Here is a 24,249-nt window from a genome sequence, read left to right as displayed (position 1 = left end):
ACTGACTATTTGAATTGAATGTAACCAAGCTTTCCTCGCCAAGCAAAAGAATGGCATGTTTCAGTGCCCAAAAAGAAAGCAAAAAAGCAATGTTTTTATGGGTTGTAAAATGCCCCGTCTTTTACACCCCTGGCCCCTGCATCCTTCGTCCCAAATTCGGAAGCGAGATGTGAGATGGGGACGCTCCATTGGTTATTCCCGGCCTTGGTTAGTTTCATTCCGTTTAAGGGTCTGAACTGAAAGAGCCGGATAAATGCGCCAATGCAACCAAACAAAGAAATTCAATTCATTATGAAGATCCTTTGTATGAGAGACAATTATTACTACCACAAAACCTCATGGGTGGGAATCACTCAACAATTGCCATACACTAGATAGATAGCATCTACCAGAAGTACCTAAACTAAAAAGAAAGAGATATCCACATTACTAACACAATGGAGATGACATCTCCATCCAGAGTCCAGACTTGTCTAGCTTTGGGGCATCTAATCTTAGGGGTCTTTTGGTAACATCCAAGCTTTTTTTTTTGGCTGCTGCGCTTCTTGTTATTAGCCAATATACTGGCTGACTTGGCTTTGGCTGAAATGATGCCCAGCTGGCGTTTCTGGCAGAATTGGCACTGATATGACAACCTAACTAGTGCAACTTGACCAGTATCAACAAGGAAGGCAATATCTAGAGTCTGATATAGGGGATCGTCTCATTGTTATACCAAACTTGATATGCAGATTCGCCTCCAGTGTATGTCTTCAACAATTTAGACTAGCAACTCCGACAGCAAGTTATAGGCTATACTCGTGCTGCATTGGAACACTCAACGTCTCAACTTGGGACCCCTTTAGCATGACAACAAGGTCGAACTAGTCTCAGATCTATCCGCAATACAGTGAACGAATCGCCTATCTATGCCCCAACAGTCAAATCTCCAATACACAGACGAGAATACGGTACACACCGGCAGATTTGTAGGTAGTAACCTCGGGGTATTCGGCTGTGGTTGGGTTTATGCCAAGAAAAACCACACCACTAAAGGTGTACCCCTTCCCTTAATTCTCCATCCATTTCTTACTTCATACTACACTTGGTCAATTCATCTACATCTTCCGACTCAACAATCAGTTTCAGTACAATGGGACCAGGATAAAGGGGAAGAACGAGAGCCACCATCATATATAGCGGGCGTTCTCTCCCCCATCCTGCCTCCCCGCTACTCGACCGACCGGCCCCTTTCGGTGACGCCGTTACTCATCTGGATCCCAGCAGCCCCGCGTGTGTGTACTAAAGCGCCAGTCAACTAAACCGCTAAACACCACCAGCCATTCGCTCTCCTATTCATTGTCCGTTAGCACGAGCGACCTCGTATGTCGCAAACCGCCGTTACTGTCGCGTCACCTGAGGCAAAGGAATCTCGCATACGCTCGAATAGCCCAATGAGCCAGAATGGCAGCACGGCGGCAGCCAAACCCACCGCGGGTCAAAATGCAACCGCACGTGCAGGAATAAAGAAGATATCTAGACTCTTTGCCTTTACACGACTTGGCCGCGGCCGCCCGGAAAGTCCCCATGCGCATATCCAAACCGAAGACTCTGCGTCTACGAGAGAAAGCTCCCCCGACGTCCACCAACTTACTTCCCGAAGGCGCCGCGGCGCAGGACCAGAACCAAGAAGACCTGCGAGAAACGGTCTTAGTCGCCTTGTCGCCGACGAAGAAAATCAGGCCTGCGCTATTTGCGCAACAATCGATTTTCCCGCTCTGCTCAATTGGCGACCGGGTCAACCGCGACCCTGGATCCCGCTAGCTCACACTCTCGCAGAGTTATCTGCCTGTCCATACTGCATCTTTTTTCAGGCTCTCGTGGGCGGCGAGCCGGATACCACGCGCAAGTTCACGCCTTATCTACGAATTCGCCAGGCTTTTGAGCGCCTCGGAGTCAGGGAGAAACACGAACTTGGAGGTGCTGTGTTGTTCGAGGTTAGCACCAAGAGCAAGGTGCTACCATGGGGCTATATTGTACGACTTATCGAGGGAGAGGATGATATGGCTGGATACAAAGAAGCTACGCCGGTGATTCGAGGCCGTGTGATACCTCCCAAGCTTGACGTTGCGTTACCCCGGATCTGGATCGACTATTGCATGTCAAATCACAAAGACTCATCATGCACCTCGAAAGGAGTACCGATGCGGGGCCTTAAGCTTGTGGACTGTCGGAATAATCAAGTGGTGTTTGTCGATGATCTCAATGCCGAGACTATCGAGTATGTAACGCTAAGTTATGTACGAGGGACTCCGACAGATGATGAATGGGACCACAAGGGACTGCCCGACGAGCTACCTCCATTACTCACTGACGCCATATCCGTGACCAAGTCTCTTGGATTCCGTTACCTCTGGATCGACCGGTTCTGTTTCCCTCAGTTCAGCGCAATCGAAAGACGGCGGCAATTAGACAAGATGGGAGAGATATATGCGCGATCTGCACTGACCATCATTGTTGCGGCTGGCCAAGGTGTACAAGACGGCATCCCTGGCATTAGTGTACCACGCGAGGAGCAACTATCGCTGCAGACGGAAGCTGGCTGTTTCACAACGTCACTTACAAGGCCCGACGTCGAAGTCGCCAACTCAAAATGGGCATCCCGTGGTTGGACATATCAAGAGGGCCTCATGGCGCGCCGTCGTTTGGTCTTCACCCCGTCACAAGTCTACTTCCAGTGTCAAACATTGCATTGTCACGAATCCATATCTTTCCCTCTACGAACACAACCCACCCTCAACCTTGGCCGAGTCTTTCCAGACAATGCTATTAGCAACCGTGCGAGCACCTACAAGAGCATTGCCAGTGGCTATTTCAGCCGGGAATTCACCATCCCAGAAGACCGTTTAGACGCTTTCAGGGGTATTACGGACCACTATGCTCACTTAAATGATCCTCTGGACAGTCTTCTTGGCCTTCCACTCTATCATACCAAGGACTTCAAGAACCTGCCAAATCCTAACCGGACAGACCGTCTTGCCGTCGGCCTCGGCTGGTTCTACGATCCTCCAGGAGATGCTGATTTATCGACGCATCCTATGCAGCGCCAAGGCCCATTCCCCTCATGGACCTGGCTCGGTTGGAAGATTCGACCTGATTATACTGGCCACGGACCTAATATGAACTTCTACCAAGTTGGCGACGATACACCTCTCATTGACAATGTCTCGGCTGTCCCAAACATGACTATTTCCCTCGGTTTCAAGGATGATAAGATTCTCGACTGGGAGACACAGGGCGAAGAGATTACCGCTCGCTCAACACCCATCTCCTTCCTACGTCTCACGACATACTGCTTCGAAATTCGCCTTACTGTGCCTCCGCCTCCTCCCGACACCTCAACCTCAAAATCTTCCGATAACCCCCAATTCACACTTGCGTCGCCCGACCTCCTCGACGCCCTCCACTCTCCTATTGCTGCACTTCTCCTCCGTGCCGTGCAGTCTTCTCCAGATTCTCCCGAAGCAGCTTCGGAACCTCCGCCTGGTGAGCATGAGCTCATTGGTTGCTTCATTTCTGGTCGTGACTGGAAGATTGATGAGTCTTACCAGTCTGCCAACGTTCTCATATGTGGTCGACGAAATTGGGACGCTGATGATGTACTGGTCCGTCTGGGCACACTTGAACTCGGCGCCGGTGGCTTGCTAGGCGTTGACGAGGACACAGCCGTCGTCAAGGGAGCGATGAACAATGACAGGCGGTTAGATGTACAGCTAAAAGAGCTTGATATATACTAACACTATCTATGCACGGTGTTGCAAATACATGTCCATTCTAGGACACTTCATTTTAGCATAGCATTCTGGGTCACATACAAAGGCATAGGGAGGACATACGATACCAATACATAAATAATAATGTCTCGTAAGATGTCAGAAAGGCAAAAACAAAGACGAACATGTGCATCAATGTTTGCACGGTCGGTACGGGGTGTTTGTCGGATGTCTGTTTATCAAGATACCATGTCATATGCAATAGGGAGGTGAAGTATATCGGAATAATTTATGATTAATTCTAATTTGGACCAACTTGTTGCTATTTAATTGATCCGAAGGTATGTGTTAACGATCATAGAGACTCAACTCTGTGTTACTTGGAATTTCCTTCTCCTGTACGTGTTTGCCGTATATTGGATGCTCACATGCCCATATCCTGAATTGTCCTTTTGGTCAAGTCATCTTGAACCCAACCTACGATCCGATTACCGACATCCCCAACCAACTTCTCATAATGCGGCCCTGAGAAGAATAGACCACAGTGTGCGCCAACCTCGTCCACGTCTGCCATGTAGATGTCGACCCACGTTGGATCTTCAACTCTACCGCCTTTTGTGGGCAAGTTGCAGAACTTGCGCAGCTTTTTTGGTTTTCCTGACTTGAGACTACGGGCCTCCGCCACTGCTTCAGCTTCTGCTTCCCGTTGGCTTTCCTCTTCTTCTGCTTTAAACTGCTGGTAATCTTGATCCCCATCAAGTTCGTTTTGAGCTTGCTTTTCTCGCTCAGAAGCTTGACGTTGTTGCTCCTTCTCGACGTCCTTCTCTTTCTTCTGAGACTCCTTTAAAGCATCTTTTTCTCGACGAGCTGCTTCCTTGAGCGCCTTCTCTGACTCCTTTTGCGCACGCTTTTGGCGTTTCTCAACGAGTTTCTCGCGTTCTCGTATGGCTTTGGCATGGTCTTTTACGGCGTTATCGTAAGCACGGCGTAGACGTTTAACCTCGCGTTCCACTTGCTTGCGCTCGTCTTTCTCGGTATATAGACTTGGATCGGGAAACTCAGGGACTGTAGGGGGGTCCGGGAGGGGAGGTAGGTCAGCATCTACTTTCTGTGGCTCTGCATCATTCGACTCGACAGAAGCGATAGGATCTTGGTCCTGTGGAGTAGGGGAAACAGTATCTTGAGGTGGTGGGGAAGCGATGTCCTCGTCGATGGGCGTGGGGTCTATGCTGTGCATGGAAAGTCGGTTCATGCCAGAAGTAACTGACTCATCTTCATGAGATGAGCTGCCTTTGATCGTGGTGTTTGATGCGCGGGCGTTCAAAGTTTTGGTCTCTGCATCTAGTAGCGTTTGGTGATTTTTGGAGTTGCCCATTGTATCGCGGTGTTCCAAAGTGATACTCGGTATAGGACTCTCTTGGCGCGCGTACAGGTGGTTTGTGTCCTCTGCGTTCACTCTGTTTGGCGAAAAGTCTAGTTCGACAGACGAGGAAGACGCTGAACTTTGCGATAAATTGAGACCTGCCTCTGGAGAAGTTGGATTCTCTGATCGAGGGCTCCCCACCTTAGGAGTATCTTTGGGTGGTTTTGGGCGGCCGGTACATAGAGTGTAGTAGTTAACGAAGCGCACCCTCGCGATGCGCTGAGACGATCCTGGTTTTATGTCCCCTGACTGGAACTCGTCAACATCCTCAAGGGCACGAATATTCTTATATCGTGCCTCGAGTCCTGCCGGATCGGCTAGACAACTACCAAACTCGAGGTATGAGAAGATATGTCTAGCAGCAGCTTGTATCAGATTCTCGTTACGATACTTGTTGGCAAAATGGAACATCCTTTGGACAAAGGGTCGTTCTTGCAGGCCTGAATCATTGAAGAAAGGCTGGTTGAAGAAGGGCTGGTTCTGAAGTTGATCGCGTGGAGGCCGGGAAGAGGATGCCACTGAAGGAATACTGGTCGACGATCCTAGACCAGAGCTCTCAGAGTTTGTGAGATATAACGAAGAGACACTGGGGTCTGCTAGACTTGAAGTCTCAGGGCTACCAGGAACTGCAGTCCCTTGATCATCATCTGGAGGTGGTGTAGGTGCTGGTTTGAATAAACTGGATATGCCAGATACAACGATGCCTGGATGAAGGCCAATGAATGGGCAATCCAGAGATACATGGCCGATGATTCGGTGCTTCAAGGGATAAGTGCCTTGTGGATCTGGGTTGGGCTGTGGTTCAGTTAGCAGTGTTTGTGTGCAGAGCAAGTGAACGATATCCATACCATGAGAACAACATCAGCAGCCAGGATACCACCCATAGAGTGACCGACGAGGATGACATCTGTAGTGGGCGATTCGTGAGGGCGAAGCCATTCGCTAAAGTTATCACGAGCAACGTCTACAGAGCGATAAGTCTTGTAGCGTGGGTATATCTTTGAATGGATGGCATGAGAGTCTGCGAGGAGGTTGGCGAGTAAGGCATGAACATGAGCAGGAAACGATCGAAATGATTGGTCATTGCCCAGGAATCCATGAATATAAATGATGAGCAGTTTTCGACGCCCTAGAAAATCTCCATGAGGCGTGGACAGGTTGTCTAGAGAGGTGTCTGGTAACAGAGACTGAGTAGATGAAGATCGTGGATCTGGCCCGAGCCACTGCCCTGGAGCTGAGGTTGAGGATGATAATGACATATATGGCCCTGAAGAAGATGGTAATGAAGGTGGTGATTGGTATGTAGCTGGAACAGAAGAGTTGACTGGCTTTCTTGGTGGTACTGGAGGCATTTCTGAGTATGCCGGTGGGGGTGACGAGGAGGGATCCATGATGGTTGATATACTCGAAGACTTTATTGTGTGAGAATAAGGTTGCTTCTTTGAGCTTAACCGTATGACTTAAGGTGAAAAGTCAGTATTAAACGTTGAAAACCGTGAAAACCCACCAAATGCTAAGTTGGCGTTGAATGGGGTGACGAGATGCAGGTTAACGATTAGTAGTAGTGATAGTGATAAAACAAAACGTGGGGTAATTCTTGGTCCCTGAAGAGGCTGTGCCTTGTTTGGTTGATGTTGAACAAAAAAATTGCCAAATTAGATCAATTTGTACCTGTTTTTACTGGGTAGAAACAAAAACGCTTTATTAGTGAGGATCTGAAACGCGTAATATGGTGTGCACTATTCCGAATAAATACTGCCAACTTTTGACTACATATGATGTCCCAACTTTCTAATCGAGGTCTATACGCGTATAAAGAACACGATGACTTTTGACTGATAAACGAGTTAAGCTAGGAAAATCATTAAAGGCATGAAGAACTATAATTAGATCATGTAAAAACATCAAGCAGTAACTCATGCCGTACTTGGATATATACATAAGAGTTGCAAAACAGGTCCTAGTAACAGAGGGATGGGAGAAGACTGGCTAGGTACCTACCTAAGAAGACGAGAGGCACATACATATATACATATATGGATTTCCAAATCATAGGCACAAACAATTTAATAAATGTCAAAGGAACACTACCTATGTGAGGTCCGTCAGTACCACCGGCCTGCCAGTGAATCATAGCCGGCCATGGAGTGAATCACAGTTAACAGGCAGTCTTCCTCTCGAGCACAAACAGGTACTTTCTTATCTCACACAACAGGCGTCCCGAGCAAAGATGGCTACAGCTGCGGCGCTTGAAAACATTCCTACAGAAACTGTGCAGCAAATCGCATCCTTCCTCAATCACAAGGACATCAGAAACCTCTCATCCACATGCCGTCCACTTCGATCAAATCTGTATCGCTTGCTATGGTCCTGTATCTCGATCCACGGTGGTGAGCGTGAGCTTCTGCGCCATCTGAAGACATTTGACCCCGAATCGGAAGGTCATGCAACTCTTGCACTCGTCAAGTAAGTGATTTTCTCGATTATCTTTACGCTACAAAAATAAAAGGCCTAAGAGATCTGGACTAAGAAGCATAAACTAACCTACAACTTTCGTCTCTTATGCTAAGGAATATATACTAATTTGGAGCACAGGAAGGCGACCATTGTCAAGAACATGGTGCGGCCTTGTTATCACATCGATCAATGGGATATGCTGAAACATCCTGTTTATCCTCAGTACCATGTTTTGATACCACGAGCGATCATGCAGACGTTGCAGGCCATGACCTCCCTCGAGTCGTTGCATCTCAACATTTTGATGCTTTCAGCGCAGCAGGAGGCCATGATTCTAGACCTCCTGCAAGAAACACCAGGCTTTAAACTCCAACATTTGACCATTCGGGCGGGATTCAAGGTCGCAAAGTCATTCATTCTGAAGTGCTCGCATGAATTGAGATCCCTGGATACACATGTTTCCAGCAGTGTGTTCAAGTCCAAAAAACTAGAGAGGCTTCGGATACACCTTTACTACAATCAAATTAGTGTTCCGGTCTATCAATATCCATCCTTTCTCGACGAAGAAAATTATGGGATGCCGTCGCTACGCAACATCAGCAATGACTTTCCAGCTCTCAAGACTCTCATTCTTCATGAGACCAGGGAATACAATATGAATTCAAACAATGCCGACCCGGTATGTCTCCTTACATATGCGTGGCCCAGCTTACTAACTCTTCATTCAATAGAACATAGTGACGGCCATTATCGCCAACACATTGAGGAAAAGATATAGGTGTCTAGAACGTCTTGCCTTTACTTCTATCTGGATGCAAGCTTATGACATTGGGTTCAATGAAACCTTTTTTCACAACCTAGTGGGACGTATTGCTCAGAGACACCGTGCATTGAAAGAAGTGTATGTTCTTGTCGAGCCACCTCAGTTCTACCAATGGAAGCGGGACCAAGGCATCACAGTTCGAAGCTTCCACGAGATGCCTAATCCTAACGGGTTCCCATTTGGAGTTGAGGAATAGATGAGATATACTGGATGGGTCATTTTGGGCATTTTAACACACATGAATGATTATGGATAGGTACTCTCTGTTGCGATATCGGGTGTGCAAGCCTCATGGAGTCGGAGTCAGAAAAGGTCGTCTACAAAGAGCATAAGGGACGAAATTAGTCGGCCAGTTTATGCCACTTAGACCGGACTTCTTAGGTTGTTTATGTCTGTACCCTAATACTTAGGAGCAATATCGGACGCTCAAGATGTGTACACTCTTTCACTCGTCATATCTGTCCGTCTTAGATATGTCCATGTTCTATTCTCTTGCACGGCCGACATTGAAACAAACCTCTATCGACTGTTATGTATATAAGAGTTGTAGGGTAGGCACAGTGAGTAAGGGTTGACCGTTGTCCCAGACGCCATCTGACAAAAAACCCATATTTGTAGAGTTTCTTGACGACACAAAATCTAAGAGCATGAGCAACCACGTTCCTATCCAGACTCTTATGATACCCTACAAACCATGAAACGGTATGTGGGAGCGCATGGTCGTCAGCTGTATCTGCCCAGACCCCATTCCGAGCGCACCCGCTCACCCGTTCAACCGCGCAAAACATGGGTGAATTTATAGCAAACCGGCTAAGAAACAATAGTTTGTCAAGTGTTTGAATAGCAGCGGTAGCTGAGGACAGTTTGCATCCGTATATACGAGATAATAAGCACCAGGACCCGCCGAACCGTAGACCGAAGTTTCTGTAGTGCTCCAGATATACAGACGACAAAGACCTTTAAACGAAAGAGGACAAGCATTAAGTAGTGACCCGCTGTCGCAGGGCGCTCAGGTCGTCACAGACCAGGGCAGCACTTTTGTACGGTACCCATAACATGGGTGTCATGGCCTAGGCTTATCGGTCTGTGTGTTATTTTTGGCATATTTTCTCTTAAGACCTGGGTTGTCTTGGAAATTGGACCATGATTAGTTGGATGCAATTCCAGTCCTGGTCCCAGTGACATGCAAGCAGGAAAGGAGAGACAGAGAAAGAGAGGCTCTTGCTACGTAGTAGGCAGTCTGGCATGTTTAAACATTTCAACAGGTTTGACGTTACATGAGTTAGATTGTCGGGTATTTTTCTTGACGATCTTTCTAACCCACCAAAGAAGCATCGATGCTGATCAATAACTTGAAAGTCTACAGGTGATACAATCCGAAAACTCTACTATCGACTTCTGTAAGATTGACAGCTGTTGAGGCCAGTGGTTAGGAGCGTCTACCTACCTCCTTTACTCCTTTACAGCATGACAAACCCCATGTCAAGACCTCAATAATTAGGGCAATTATCGTTAACAAAAAACAACAATTGACCAGAGAAAAAGAGCACAGTCAGTGCCAAGCTTTGAATCGAATCTCAAATGTCATATTAGCACCGATTCGTCAAGTCTTCCGTGACACGCGCGTGCTCAAGGAACCCCTCAAGTCTAATTTCCCCCGAGTGCGTTGCTTCATCCACTTTCCCTCAGGAACAATGAGAATGGAAATGACTGGGTGTCATACGAGAGGGTCAACCCTGGCTTGGACTGATATTATGGGCCATTGCTTTCCTCACTAGTCAGAGATTCTCTTTCGGCCACAGCAACACATAAAGAGGAGCTTGTTATTATAGTAGCAAGTAAGACCATATAGGTAAAAGCGCCAGGAACATGCGTTTTACTAATGTGTTTTAACTGTTCGATGGGATAGTGTCAGGGACCGGAAAGGGGGCCACCGTCTGAGCGGCTGTTAGACAGGTAGCGAATTGAGCTATGCCCTTGGGTTCGCAGCCAAAAGCAAAAAGAGTACGGAAAGAGGAGACAAACCTGCAAGGTACAGGACGTTACCCTGGTCTTTAGGTGCAGTTGTGGCTCATGTGTGGGACGAAAAAGGTACAGCTCATGCAGCATGTTTCCTTGTAGCTGATGCGCATTGCTTTTGCTGGGGACAATTGTTTAAGCGTGACTTTTGACAGACAAAGCAAATCTTATCGAGTACCACGTCGTACAGCAGATGTATAGTCTCCGTAGTTGGAGGATATGGCCAAGGTGAAATCTTGTTGGTCAGAGACAGAATTAGCATCACGCCAACCAGAGTATGAGATGGTCAATTGCACGTGTATTCCAGCAGCAGCCTCAAGCTAGCACTCCTTCGAATCATGTTTCTTGTCGTATTCCGTGGAGACAGGCTAAGAAATTAATGGAGCCCTACTGATGCCCCCCATGTCGTTATGTCGTACGTCTGGTTGACGGTGATTGGCTTCTTGATTGAACCTCATCTCAAGCGAGATTATCTCCCATCTCGGTGCCATCCCATAACCGCTCATCGTCAAGGTCTAGTTGAACCCAGGCATGATCGCCGTGTTGTGGAAGGGAAACGCTCCGGGTAGTGAAGAACCAGGACCCCAGTTTGATCCATGCCTTTAGTAGCAGGTATGTATGCACAGCAGGTAGTACAGTAAAAGACAGGTACCTACAGTAGGTACCTGCGTAGGTAGTAGGGACGCACGACCTCTGGAAAAAGGGTCACCACCAGAAACTGCAAGAGAGAAACTCGTGTTGTGTTTGTGCTGTGTCGGGCTCATTTTAGTAGGCTCCTCCCGCTTTGTCTCTGTCTTTGCTTCTTGTCTTGTCTCTCTTTTTGCCCCGTCTGCTCTCCATCGCTCTTTCTTGCCTTCTTCTCTATCGTCCGTGACAAGACCAACTCTAATACTCTCTTTCAATTTGTTGTCTGTTTTTACTTTCTCTCTTTCGCTTCTTATTCATTCTCTCTCCATTTTTCGTTTCCGACAGTATTTCTCTTTTCTTTCTTTTTCATCTCCCTCTTTGCCATTCCTTTTTTGAAACGAACCTGGACGAACAAAATTACGACTTTCACGACGACAACATCAATAAACAACAACAATTATCGTTCCCTATTTGTGTTATCGTCGATAATCGTAATTGGGAAACCTGGGATTGAAAAAGAAGGGAAAAGAAGAAATAAATCGAAGAACCGAACAGAAAAAGAGAGCTGGACTATGCAAAAAGACGAATGCAAGGAAACCACCACGCAATTACAACAAGACAATACATCACTCACGATAACCCCCTGTCGCACGTTAATTCCTGGACTCTCCGACCAACCGATATTAACATTGACGGAACAAACCTCGAGAAACCCAAGAGAACCAAACAAAGAAAAGTGCAAGGGGCGAAATATCCTCTGAACCACCATTTTTAGGACCTCGTCCCTTGTTCTCCATCTCCGCCCACAGCAGTTCATTCCTTTGTCTGTTTTGTGAGCGTTGAGCTAGTGAGATTAGTACTTGTGTCATCTTTTTTTGACTCGGTTATCTCTTCTCTGCAGGTTGATGGATCATGTGCTTTGTTGAATCGGCAATCAGCAATTGACTTTTACACTCGTTTCCTTTCCATCCCCTTGCTCGTGCTCCGTTATTCTGGAAAAAACACCTCAAGAAAGAAGCGAGCTAGGAAAATACGAATCGGTTACGTCGAGACCCATTCATTCATCCTGCGCACTCATCGACACAATTGGCAAAGACATTCTCTCAAAAAAACCAACACTAGTCAACAGGATCGCCGCATCGGGACCATTTCGACTCTCCCTGTTCCCTAAAAAAGAACAAAGAACCACTCAGTTCTATCAATTCGTGTTGTTATTTTAGGGTACCCGTTTCTGAAACCGGCTGGTGCACGTCCCCTGCGTTAGTTGGCTAGGCTGGACTGTAACGTCCACCTTTACGCAATCCCTCAGGGCCAGCGTCCACTAAAACTACAGCACTCACCAGCACTCGACAGCTAGTGAGAACTGGGAATCGGTCCATCATTGCCACGTCCCCTAACCCGACCAAACGGGCCACGCCCACGGCCACGACGCATTCAATCTGATTTGATCTAACTAATGACTTACTCATCCAGCGGGCCTTCACTCGCTCAGGTCCTGGATATGGATATGGCTTTAGATATGGATCAGGATTCCCCCAGCAGGAATAGGGATAGGGATAATATCCATGCCGATCAATCGCCATCAACCCTGTCTCGCTCAAAATCACCTTCCTTTTCCTTCTCGGATCTGTCCGAACCGCAATCGTTCCAACATCATCACTCTCGCTCTGCTTCAAATCGCCACGACCACTCTCGTTCCACCAAAACCGAAAAGTCAATCACTCATAATATCCTCCACCGAGCCCATCTTCAATTGCATCGACTCGAAACAGTTGATGATAAAAACACCGACGAACCAGCCGATCACACTCATTCCCAGTTCCACAAGACCGGCCACCATTCCCACCACTCTCACCAACGTCTACATCGAAGCATTTCGCCAGCCAACCTCCGCCAGCGCGCTGCCACGCCCGATAACTTTCAAGCTCACGCTCACGCCGACCCCAATGCCCTAAAGCCTCGTGCTGAGCAGGACCTTTTCACACAGGTTGTCCAGACTGTGTCGGTTATCCAGGTTGTCGACGCGGCCGGCTCACCCATCGAAGTCCAAACCCACTTTGCACCACCTGCTACCGTCGTCGTGGATTCTGCCTCGGGCATCACCGTCGCCGCCATTTCTGACCCGGAGCCCAAGCTGTCCGCGGCGGCCGCGGCGTCGGATCCAGCTCCAGCTTCAGCTCCAGCTGCAGCTGAGAGCTACAATGTCCCGTCACCACCTGCTGCCGCCCCGACCGCCGTGGAAACACCCGGTTTGACCAACCCGTTACCGTCTGCACAAATCCCAGATGCGACCGTATCCGATTCAGTCCCTGAGCCTGTAAACGACACAACGGTGCTTCCTACAGCCGACCTGCCATCCGACCTAGTCCCTCCAACCAACCCCGTGACGTCTACGGACCCTGATTTAGCGAGTCAAGAAACAACGTCACCAGCTGCGCCCACTACCGATGTTGACACAACGGTTACGGATGCTAGTGGGTCGGAGACTGTCGTAACCACCGGTACGAATATTCGCCCCCCCTATTTATAGATAGTTAGAGTTTATGACCATGTGATGACTGACAACGTGTACTTTAGATGACCTTAGTGTTACCACCACAGATGAACCAACAACTCAAATAGAGACCACCACCACATCTGACTTCACATCGGAAACAACACAGGCCACCGAAGAGACCTCAGAAGCAACTGCTGAAGCTACCACGGATGTGACCCAATCCGAATTCAACCCTTCCACAACAACAATACCGACGACAGCAAACACAGCTTCACGAGCTCGTAGCTCTTCCACTGTCATCGTAGTATCTTCCACATTCGTTACCTCTTCCATCAATCCTACGCTCTCGACACAAAGCCATTCCGATTCGGTCTACTCGAGCATTTCTGCAGAAGAAACCTGGTCTTCAGGCTGGTGGGGAGCGGACGATAGCGAAGGAAGTGCTGGGGGAGCTGCTGGCGACGCAACAGCCGACGGTCCACTCGCGGCACCAACAAACACGACAACCAGCGACGACACAGATACTGGTACCCTTTCCCCTCAGCAAAAACAAGTGATTGGCGGTGTTGTGGGCGGCGTAACGGGTGTGGCGTTCTTGGCGTTCTTCGTCCTGTTTGCCCTCAGGTACAAGAAGAAGCATCCCGAAGGCGGCATACTCGGAGGGAACCTGTCTGCGACGCGATCAATCGGCGGCCCCACGTCTGGCCCTGACAGCGGGTCAATGGCGGAGCGTTCCAGTGCATCTACTGCTGTGACTGCCGTTCTTGCGGGATTGATAGGCAAAAAGCAACAACAGCCCGCCGAACCTGCTCCTGCTAGTGAGAGAGGATTCTACCGTGTTTCAGGAAAGAAGCTGCCTTCTGTCCTCCAAGCAGGCGGTGATGGCTACTCTGATCCTCGGACTGGACCTCCTTCCTCCGCCGGTCGAGCGAATCGAGAAAGCGTTATGAGCGGCACCTCCGACTACTGGAGAGGTTCCATGGCATGGGATCCCAACCAGCAAGAATCACATCATCTTGCTCTCGGAACACCGATGAGGCCTATAAGTGGTGTGCCAGTCATCCGATCAGGCCCTGCACGCACTCCGGTCACAGAGTCAAATCCCTTCACCGATCCTCCAAAGCCAAAACCCGAAGGGGATGGCCTCGGAGGCTCAACGGGAGCAGGATCTATCACTTCTCGTGACGGATCCTTTGGCTCGCCATCAAGATTCCAGGAGCGGATATGATCGATTCTTGCTATTTCGTATTGCTTTGCCATCTGTTGATACCTGAGCGTTCTGTCCATTTTTTACTGCATAACGACCATCTCGCCGTACTATTTAGTACCGCCATTGGTGCTGTACTCACCAGCTATATATGACTGCTTTTGGTCATTGCATTTCTCTTCATTTCAATCTTGGCCATATACATGAGTGGCGCGAGAAGCATTTTGTTCGGCGTTCAAATGTGGTCGTCATCACACCACTGGGGATCTCTTTTCGGAAGTACAAAAACCTGAAGATATGGGAGTTTAGATCCGGAGGTGGAAAGGATAAAGATGGGCAGGGGGGTTACCACAAAAGGAGGAAGCTGGGCTAATTGAACCGAAACACATTTTTTTCTCTCTGCGACGCTTGACGATCGGTTTCTTTCTTGACTCTCATTAACAACCATTTCTGCTATGAACTTTTTTCTCTCTTCTATTCTTAACTTCCGATTTTACGACCTGAACTGGCGAGGGGCTAGTGGAGGACTTGGACCCAAAGTTGGGATGCACAGGCATACCTAGGATATGGAGCAGGATTACACTGGCTAAACCACTTCGTACCTCATACCGACCGAGAACAAGTTTTAGCTACCCGAGGACTAGGAAGGTAGTAGCCCTTTTGATGGAACTTGCAAACGGCAAGTCAAGCGAGAAGTCTGGTGTATATAATAGCAATCTCGCAACTCAAGCACGATTTGCACAAGAACATGAACAAGACATCAAGGCCTAGAAGGTTCTTTTCCCAAGACACTAGCCCTTAGAAATCTCTCCGTGACGTATCAGTTGATATAGTTGTTTGAGTCTTATTAGGCTCTCGGCACGCAATCGGGTACACGACCATCAAACACTATACGAGGCGGACCCGAAACAACAAGAGTCAAGGTACAAGGGGCCTTGGTGAAGAATAAGAATAAGCGAATGTCTAGATATGAGGGAGGAAACACGGTAGTAATCGAATATTTGATGGACCCTTTTATTAGGACAGGATGATAATTGCGTATTCGACCCCATCTGTGCTCATACATATGTATGTAATAGTATATCTGGGAATAAGGTTATAGTGCAAGAGATTGATGGGAGTTTGGACAAGGTTTAGTTGTCTATTATCCTTAGCTATAATGTATGCTATTTGGAGTAATTAATTAATAATTCTGACAAAGTTTACAACGCTTAGAAGAGGCTCTGGAATAGAATCAGAGACGGCTGATCCTACCTTACGGAACCCTCGGCGAGGTTACTTTCTCCAGGTACTGCATGTTGGTTTTTGGTTACACTCAGGTCGACAAGGCCATGTGTAAAGTGTCTCAGGATTGCACAGCCCCCCCTCTTGTTCAGGTTCGGACGAAGCGACGTATTCGGGATGGGGCTGCCAAGTACCAACATGAAGTTGCCATTGGGCGTTGATCAACAAATTCAGAATGGTTGGTTGGCTACGTACTTTTTTTTTTTGGCTGCGGGTAGCTTTCCCAGTAGTGAGGTTCCAACGGTTTATTCGGCGTCTGTGTGTTTTAAGTCTGAGACACGTCATCAGGGGATCGATTTTTTCTTCTTTCTTTTCGTGTGTGTCTCTGGTCAAACTTGGAGTTGTAGATCTTTCGTCTTGGATCTGCTTTAGCCTTACAAGGACGCGCAACGTGGCTAAAAGTTCATGCGATGTGATGACGGATGAATGACCTGAGAAGAAAACATCTGAGGGCTTTTGGGGGCTGGACTTGGTTGGACTGTGGGTTTGAGAATATGGGACCCACGGATATAACAGGAAGCTCTGTGAACCCCTTGGCTTTTGAGTGGCTAGACTATGCTGATTGCGGCTTTAGAGAGCGGGCTAATTTAGTGACAGATACAGTAAGTTTGTGGATTGTAGAATGTAGAGTCGGCTGTCAAGAGTCCCAACCTGACTGTTGAAGAAAGACGACCATGCATGACCTTGCAACATGTGGAGTAACTATAAAATGAATGACAAAGAATTCCATCTCGGTATCTTCACACTGGATTGATCGAGTCAGTGATACAAGGATTGCGGAGTTTACAACAACGTCAAGTCATCCGGGCTCTGACTGTTGCCCGTAGTATAGCTGTATTATACATGTTGTATATGGCAGGATGAAAGTGGGTTGTGGATGCCGGTACTCAGGGGTCCTTTGACGATCATTTCTCCTCATTGCTTGTGGATTTGATGCTCGAGTTTATTTGAGTAGTATGTATCACATAGAGTAGATGCTGATATGTTGATGAAATACTGTAGATAGTGGCTCGGGTCTTGTTCGCTAACTGATGCGATTGGCCGTGTTAGTTGGATAGTTAGTAACGCAGTAAAAGTTAAAGGATAATAACTTAGTAGGTACTAGGTTTATTCATAGGTTGATATCATTTAAATTTGTTATTAATCACCACTGCGGTTCGGTTGACTTGCCTCTAAGGGGAACCAGACTTATCGTCCCTCTAATGGTGCTTTCCCTGATTCGAAACAAATACCCGCGCATTAAGTCCTGGGCTTCCCTGCGACTTGTTCTGTCTCACCGATCCAACGTGAGGAGCCTCTCCGTAGCAGAACGAGGTAAACGGATAGTGGACTTGCCGGTTTATGCTTTTGATTCAATTCGTGTGTCTTGTGTGGATTTCTAATACAACTGTCTGCCTTGTCTCTGACTCTTTTTTTACTCTTTTCAACACCAAGATCCAATATCGCGACTTTTTACTTCTTTTCTTTCTCTCCTTTTTTCCCTTACTTTCCTTGATTTTGAAGAGCCCAAAAAACTAGTACTTTCTTTAAACCTTGGACGCTAGACAGACCACGCTACGCCACGCCTGTAGAACAACCTACGAACGGTACTTGTACCCGCCAAGAAGCCTCTTGTCACACCAAAGGCCAAACTCCGCCACCCCACCTCAGTCAGTCTCCGTCGTCACGTTGAGAGAAGAGAGAGAAAATCCCCCGACTCCGAGTCTGACAGTTGAGAGAGAGAGAGTGAGTGATTGTCATAGAATCGTTCCGGTCTAGTACTGGGCTACGACTTCGGCTACCTACCTAGACTAGATAGTTATTAGTAGCCCTGGTCCTAGTCGCTGTTTCTTGTTGACCTTGTCTCCTTGTTCTGGTCCTCGGCTCGTTTAACTAACTGTTTTCCCTTGTCAGGCCGCCAGTCAGCCGCTACTACTCTACTGTATCATAACTTTAAGCGATCCCGCCGTCTCCGATCTGCGATTTACCCCAAACTCGACCTTCCTTCAACTGCGACTGCGACTGCGACTGCAACCGCAACTCTCCACACAAACAGCTACATACAACAACTACAAACTTTCCTTGCGCGTCACTTTACAATACCCCCATGATCTGCTTATAGATAATTAATTCACAACACACCCTCCAACTGTTCGCTCGACGCATCTATCGCTCTTGCTATCGAATCGCACGCAGGGTCCTTATTACACAATCGATACGCCGCTCGCGCCGCTTTGCGCACCTCGGCCGTCCACCACTTTACTCTACTCTACTCTACTCTACTATACGTTAATTAGCGAATTGTTCGGCTGCCACCTCGGACAAGATGGATCATATGGCCTTCCAGGTCCCGGGCATGGCCCCTCCCATCATGAACCACCCACCACCACAGGTCTTTGGTAGCTACGATGGCATACCACAACTGCACCCCGAAATAGCCGCTCAGATGTTTAACGACTCGGCTATGATGCTTGAAGATGCCAACGACCCAAAGAGAAGGAGAATTGCTAGGGTATGAATGAGCCTTGAGCGGACGTCGAGCTCCTGGACTATGAGTGCTGATTGGGAATTTCACAGGCTTGCGATATGTGCCGGAAGAAGAAAATCAAGTGCGACGGCAAGATGCCGTCTTGTACGCACTGCATCAACTACAAGACCGAATGTGTCTTTACTCAAGTAGAGAAGAAGCGCGCTCCTCCTAAAGGGTATGTCACCCACGCCTGCCAGCCCGCCATGATAGTTGCTTACAAATCCCAAGTGCAAAGTATATCGAGGGTCTTGAGAACCGTTTGAATCGCATGGAACATCTCTTGAGGTTGTCTGGTAAGTAGTCGCATAGTCCCTGATCATGGCAGAAAACTCACCTATCATCTGCAGGGCTCCTCGACGAGGATGATGATGATCTGGGCGCTTTGGAAAAGAGATTAATGGAACGGCAACAAAAGTCAAGGCAAGCGTCAATGGCTGTTGGATCCGGACCAGCCTCCCCAACTCACTCCGCATCTGCTCCCTCTGCTATAGACGGAGCTGCATTGACTCCTCAGAGCTCACTGACTTCACCAAACTCCATCGTCAAGGACGAGAAGCGCAAGTCAGTGACGCCAGCTCCTTCGGCGGCTCCGTCAACAGCTCCAGCAGCAAATGCGAACGGAGAAGAGGCGAAACCAGAGGAGCCAGAGGAGGTAGAGGCTCTATCAGAGATGATGTGCTCTCTAGTGACTAATAACTACGGAGAGACAAGATACATTGGCAAGTCACTAATTCGTACCATATCAAGTGCTACTCACTAACCCGCAACAGGCTCATCTTCTGGATTCTCTATTTTCTCGCCCAAGGGAGTCTCGTGGGTAAATTCAAAGACTGGCGATGACTCTTTCCAACGGACTATATCGGATATTTCTGTCGACGACCACAAGTGGACCAACTGGAAGCCTGAGGTCTTTGGCGATCTATTCCAGCGCCCCATCTTCCGCCCTTTGCCTCCCAAGACTGAAGCACTGTCTCTACTTCAGGATTACTTTGACAACTTCAACTGCATCTTTCCTCTGTTTCATCAGCCAACCTTTATGCACTTGGTACAGATGCAGTACTCGTCAGAGCCGTACCAGGGATCTGGATGGTGGGCAAGTCTCAATTGTGCGCTCGCTATCGCCCATCGTTTACGTGTTATGAGCAATCTTGTCCCACAGGATGAGGATGAGAAGGCCTGGGGCTACCTCAAGAACGCCATTGGTGTTTTCCCAGAGCTGACTATGCGTAACACTGATTTGCTGAGCGTCCAGGCTCTTCTTGGCATGGCTCTGTTCTTGCAAGGAACACCCAACCCGCAGCCTACATTCTTACTGGTTTCAGCGGCGATGCGTCTAGCACAGAGCATTGGTCTTCATAAACGCGGTACTGGTTTCAACCTCAACCCTATCGAGATCGAGCAACGCAAGAGGGTCTTCTGGATCGCTTACATGCTCGATAAAGACCTTTGTCTCCGAGCCGGTCGTCCGCCTGCCCAGGACGACGATGACATGAATGTTGAACTTCCAGACGCCGACCCAGCGGACAATATTGGTAATATTCCACTGGCTGATGGCAAAGGCAAGATGAACCTCTTCCGAGTCATGTGTGAGTTCGCCACCATCGAGAGCGAGGTTTATAAGAGATTGTACTCTGTCCAAGCCACTAAACAATCGGACGGTGAACTACTCAACACTATTGGTGAGTTGGATCAAAAGCTGGAGGAGTGGAAGGACAGTATTCCCATCGACTACCGCCCTGAACACGACATCAACGCCTCCCACACGCCCCTGATTCTTCACGTTGTCATGATGCACCTTACCTACTATAACTGCCTTACAACCATCCATCGCATGTCGGTTCACCACGGCTACTGGACCAGTCGATTGGCCAACTATGCTATCCAGGGCCTCAATGCCCGACCTCTAAACCCGCGTGTCTTTTCGTCGGCGGCACTCTGCACAGCTGCAGCACGAGCATCTGTCTCTCTGCTGAAGTATGTGCCTCAGGGTGATTTCGCTTGTGTCTGGTAAGCTCTCGAGTCTAGTTTACGAAAACAGTCTACTGACATGTATCTTTAGGATGATTCTTTACTTCCCTGTCTCCGCACTCGTGACCTTGTTTGGAAACATTCTCCAAAATCCACTCGATCCCAGGGCAAAGTCGGATACCCGACTCATGAACATCGTCGTCACCTTCCTCTCTATGCTCGGACAGGAGGCCGAACAAGGAGGTGTCCACCGAATGCTCGGTATTTGCGCCGAATTCGAGCGCATAGCCAAGGCCGTTATCGACAAGGCTGAAAAGGAGCAATCTTCTCGACGCAAGCGCAAGAACCAGGACTCAACAAACAAACCATCTGCTGGTGCGCCTGCCTCCCGGCAACACGCTGCCAAAGAATCGGTGCGATCTGCTTCTGTGTCTTCCACTGCTAGGAGATCTTCGCAAGCACAGCTGTCGCCACCTTCAAACGGAGACTCTATGGGATCGTTCTCCATAAATACACCGATGAATGATCTTTCCCCATCAGCAATGTCTGCTGGCTGGCCGCAAGAGTTCCCTGTACCGCAACCTCATCAGAATGGTGATTTTGATTCGGCAATGAGCTACGGCGAAGGAAGTATGAACTCTCCAGGGATGCCAGTATCGGCGTTTCAACAACCACTCCTTCCCCAAGACCTCTTCTCTCTGCCTATGACGCTGGATTGGAGCTGGGCTGAGATGACTACTGGTGCTTACCCGACAGTTGAAAATGGTAACTTTGGTGGTGATTAAGCGTAATCTGACTCTCGATGAGTTTTTACTGTATGTTAGTTAATTTGTTCGATACTCATACTTGGGGGATGTACAGAAAGGTGTGCGGAAGTAATGAGACATGCGCTACGATATACAGGATTCGGAGAGAAGAGAAAACAGGCGTGGTTCTTTTTCAGATATTTAGATTTTATTGGTTTTGAGCATTTTAGCGTATAGTTTTATATCAGAAAATCGCTGTCGACTAAACCATGATTTCTGAATCCCCCTTGGATGCCCATACTACCTACCTTGCTACCTCCCCTTCGTGACCGCATTAACATACCGGCCGGTCGTTACCATAAACCTCCCTCTCTCCTTTGTCCGAACGCCGTGCTCGTTGGGGCGGCAAAGTTGGGTGTGTCCGCCCCGTCAGAATGCAAGAAAGTAAAAAGACCAAAATTAGATAAAGCCCGCTGGGCTATCAAAGCAGATTGCACAGTGATTTTTTGTTTGCTGCTACAAATCCTAGGACGGACGACCGCATGATTTTTGGGTTTGCGTCTGTCTCCATTTCAGGAGTGTTGCCTCTGGCGGAATCGTAGCATGCCGTGTATACAAGAAGACGTGAGAAGAGTTGGTGGAAAAAAGTCGTTTGTGAAACTTGGACGCGACTAGAGAAGTGGCATCAGTGTGTTGTGTTGTGGCTCTCTCAACAGGAAACCGCAAACCCCCTTTCGGTGAGGTTTAATTCGTTGGGTGATCCGGGAGGAGCTTAATGGAAAAGAGTGTGCGATGGCTGGTCGGGGCACAAGTGAGATGCATCAACAGAGTGCCTCATGCGCCCACCATACCAGGGCCGTAGCTTTGTTGGCGCATCGCGCTTGGGTACGGTGAGGCATTGCCCGGATTCTATGAGATTGAGTCAGTTCTGGAGACCTCGAGACAGGTAGCTGGGGCTTGTTTACCTTTTTGCGTCGCTTCTGGCCGCCCTCTCCTTCTCCTGTTGAGTAACCTCCTTCCATGGCTGTGTCGTCATCAGGGTAGCCTTCGCCATAACCCTCGAAGCTGCTGTCGCCATATGTTCTCTTCTTGACGTTACGCTTTGGTCGGTTCGGATCGTTTGACGAGGACCCTTGAGCCTTTAGACGTCCTACTGCGCCAGGGATGTTGAGGGGAGTGTTGGGAGCGGTAGGCCTGGCTGATGATGGTAGCTTCGAGTCTCCGCCGGGTGACTGAAGTCCTAGCACCGATGTGTCCCAGTCCTTCTTGCCCAGAGGACCCTTGGCCATAGTGACCGACCGTCCAAGAGCAGATAGGCTTGCTTGTGATAATCCATGTTTGATGTTTTGGCCTTTGACAATCGTGTTGTCCCAGTCTTCGTCAGGCATGTGAAGGATGTCAAAGAAGTCGGGTTTCTCGTTGGAGTCCTTGTCTGTCCTTTGCACTTTCCAGTGACCAGCAATACCTAAGCGCTTCATATGGCCAGTATAGGATGAACGTAGTGCGTTCTTTTCTCCATTGGGTTTCTCTCGAGCTACTTCGGCAGCGAGTGCATTCAGGTTGAACAGATCATATAAGTCTTCTGAGACGCGCGGCAAAGTTTCGGGGTGGGCTAGAAACGATTGATGTTAACAAAGAATTCTCTGGCGGGAATCACATGATGATATGATATAATGCCCGCAAAATGGAAAAAATTGAAGGCTCTCGATCAGAACCAGAATCCGGGCGCTGCAAGGAGCGGGAAAAGGGCTGTGAAGGGAGTCTTACGAGTTTGGCAAAGCAGGTATTTCTTCCCCACATCAAGATGCAGGTCCTCAATCCCCAGTTTGCTTTCCTCGACATGGAACTTCTTCTGATCGCGGTCACCGCTGTCGTCCATGGAGCGCTTCCGCTTGTGAGGTGAATCGTCAGCCATGGCAAGGTCGTGATGTGCGCTTCCGGTGACGCTGTGGGCAGGAGTCGGCAGAGTTGTTGGCGTGGTCGTGGTGGTCATGGAGGTTGCCACGCTCAACACGGGCTCCGAGGTCCCGGAGGAGAATTGCGATGGGCTCTGGGGAGTCTGAGGATGGAACGACATCGTGGACGACTCCGCGAGGGAGGGTTGTGGGCGAGAGTCGCGCCGGTCGACGACCGAAAGTCGCTGCGCTCCGCTGCTCTCTTCAATCAAACGTCATGCACTGGCACTGGGTTTTCTCGGGACTCGGTGAGAAAGGCGATCGCGGCGCAGACGGACTATATGTTCGCTGCGGTGTTGCTTGGGAATCGAGGTATCTAAAATCGACGGATCCGAAGGGAAATGGGCGAATGTCGCTGTCGTAGAGCGAGGGTTAACGTCGAATAAGGCGATGGTTGGTTTGGTTGTCAGAGGTTGAATCGGGGGCGAAAGGTGTGGAGTTGAGTGTACTGGAGTGTATTGGGTTTGGAATGAGGGAGAGGCAGAAACGCGGTACGTATCTTGCTAAATAATCAGTGCCAAGGTTAACACGCCTGAAGTCACCGTTCTGCGACAATAGGTGCGACTCGAACTCAAAGGTACTTGTACAAGATAAGGCAAGGCCTTTGGCCCTAACCTCAATAGTACTAGACTTGCTCACGCCAGAATTTGAGCCTGAAAGGCGAGGCAATTTCAAATGGGACGTCCCGTGAAACCAATCAGCAGTTCGCAGACAGGAACCTGCCAGCACGGGCAAGCCGCTATTTCCAGCGCTTTCAGTGACCTTCGGCTCACAAACCACTTTTCGGGAACATGGTCCGTTAATTTGAGTGGCTGGCCGCCCCCAAGAACAAAGAATCCTGGGATGAACGTCTCCTGCATTTATTAACCAGCACGACCAGTTCTTCGCTGTCACAGTCAGTCACAGTGGTGTCAGCCCCATATTGCAATGCGCGGCACCATTGGATCAGGTTATCTTGCTTACTACGCTATGCTAAAATATT

At 48.6% G+C, this 24,249-nt stretch overlaps 6 protein-coding genes across 6 annotated transcripts; 4 read left to right on the top strand and 2 right to left on the bottom strand.

The window, feature by feature from the left end:
• Positions 1-1,364: 1,364 nt before the first annotated feature.
• Positions 1,365-3,776, top strand: FSST1_002265 (heterokaryon incompatibility protein-domain-containing protein; the record flags this gene model as incomplete). Its single annotated transcript, XM_083228236.1, has 1 exon — positions 1,365-3,776. The coding sequence occupies one exon, from the start codon at positions 1,365-1,367 to the stop codon at positions 3,774-3,776; it is 2,412 nt and encodes an 803-aa protein (XP_083092447.1).
• Positions 3,777-4,176: 400 nt separating this feature from the next.
• On the bottom strand, positions 4,177-6,566 carry FSST1_002264 (uncharacterized protein; the record flags this gene model as incomplete). Its single annotated transcript, XM_083228235.1, has 2 exons — positions 4,177-5,970; positions 6,024-6,566. 2 exons carry the CDS (start codon positions 6,564-6,566, stop codon positions 4,177-4,179), a joined length of 2,337 nt encoding a protein of 778 aa, XP_083092446.1.
• Positions 6,567-7,405: 839 nt separating this feature from the next.
• FSST1_002263 (uncharacterized protein) lies at positions 7,406-8,651 on the top strand (the record flags this gene model as incomplete). Its single annotated transcript, XM_083228234.1, has 3 exons — positions 7,406-7,641; positions 7,771-8,311; positions 8,511-8,651. 3 exons carry the CDS (start codon positions 7,406-7,408, stop codon positions 8,649-8,651), a joined length of 918 nt encoding a protein of 305 aa, XP_083092445.1.
• Positions 8,652-12,557: 3,906 nt separating this feature from the next.
• FSST1_002262 (uncharacterized protein) lies at positions 12,558-14,826 on the top strand (the record flags this gene model as incomplete). The annotated part of the gene is made up of 2 exons (XM_083228233.1): positions 12,558-13,602; positions 13,679-14,826. 2 exons carry the CDS (start codon positions 12,558-12,560, stop codon positions 14,824-14,826), a joined length of 2,193 nt encoding a protein of 730 aa, XP_083092444.1.
• A 3,568-nt stretch (positions 14,827-18,394) lies between these two features.
• Positions 18,395-21,351, top strand: FSST1_002261 (transcription factor domain-containing protein; the record flags this gene model as incomplete). Its single annotated transcript, XM_083228232.1, has 6 exons — positions 18,395-18,580; positions 18,646-18,773; positions 18,827-18,891; positions 18,946-19,317; positions 19,369-20,605; positions 20,658-21,351. The coding sequence occupies 6 exons, from the start codon at positions 18,395-18,397 to the stop codon at positions 21,349-21,351; spliced, it is 2,682 nt and encodes an 893-aa protein (XP_083092443.1).
• A 795-nt stretch (positions 21,352-22,146) lies between these two features.
• Positions 22,147-23,389, bottom strand: FSST1_002260 (Rox3 mediator complex subunit-domain-containing protein; the record flags this gene model as incomplete). The annotated part of the gene is made up of 3 exons (XM_083228231.1): positions 22,147-22,221; positions 22,278-22,924; positions 23,080-23,389. The coding sequence occupies 3 exons, from the start codon at positions 23,387-23,389 to the stop codon at positions 22,147-22,149; spliced, it is 1,032 nt and encodes a 343-aa protein (XP_083092442.1).
• Positions 23,390-24,249: the final 860 nt, after the last annotated feature.

This window comes from Fusarium sambucinum, chromosome IV (assembly GCF_050947815.1).
Source record: "Fusarium sambucinum isolate potato_lamoka chromosome IV, whole genome shotgun sequence".
Classification (NCBI taxonomy): domain Eukaryota; kingdom Fungi; phylum Ascomycota; class Sordariomycetes; order Hypocreales; family Nectriaceae; genus Fusarium; species Fusarium sambucinum.
This window is presented reverse-complemented; position numbering and strand designations above follow the sequence as displayed.